This window comes from Penaeus monodon, chromosome 20 (assembly GCF_015228065.2).
Source record: "Penaeus monodon isolate SGIC_2016 chromosome 20, NSTDA_Pmon_1, whole genome shotgun sequence".
NCBI classification, from domain to species: Eukaryota; Metazoa; Arthropoda; class Malacostraca; order Decapoda; family Penaeidae; genus Penaeus; species Penaeus monodon.
Genome location: NC_051405.1, coordinates 35,281,901 through 35,282,310, shown reverse-complemented (window position 1 = coordinate 35,282,310; position 410 = coordinate 35,281,901). Strand labels below are relative to the sequence as shown.

At 42.0% G+C, this 410-nt stretch overlaps 1 protein-coding gene across 1 annotated transcript in view; it reads right to left on the bottom strand.

Moving 5' to 3' along the window:
- LOC119585778 (PCNA-interacting partner-like) overlaps positions 1-410 on the bottom strand; it is a 9,518-nt gene continuing 9,108 nt past the window's right edge. The window contains exon 13 of the mRNA XM_037934492.1: positions 1-337. Coding sequence (XP_037790420.1) covers positions 32-337 — 306 coding nt within the window. The 3' untranslated portion in view covers positions 1-31. The remainder of the gene's footprint in view (positions 338-410) is intronic.

Sequence of the window (410 nt, the reverse complement as noted above, 5' to 3'; positions counted from 1 at the left end):
TACCATACCCCAGAGCCCCTACACAAGACCTCTATATCTTGAAAAATGAAGTGATTGACCTCTGACCCTTTGGGATGGGCTTCAGCTTGGCATTCTTCTTGGATGGACCTTTCTCCTTCTGCAGCTTAGTTGCCTCAGCCTTTGCTTTCTTGGCTTCGGGTTCGGTCGATATGTTTGCTATATCAGACAATAATGATCTCTTGCTGCATTTTTTCTTGGCCTTCCCATTGGCCTTTTCATTTGGATCTGCCTTGTTTTTCTCCCCCTCATTTTTGTTTGTTTCCTCAGTGCTGTCTGGTTGTGCTTCCTGTGTTTCTCCAGCCTGATTAGCTTCATCCTGATGCAATATTACAATTTTTATAAGAAGTTCTGATTATTAGAATACCTAAAACGTTTTTGCAGAGATGTTT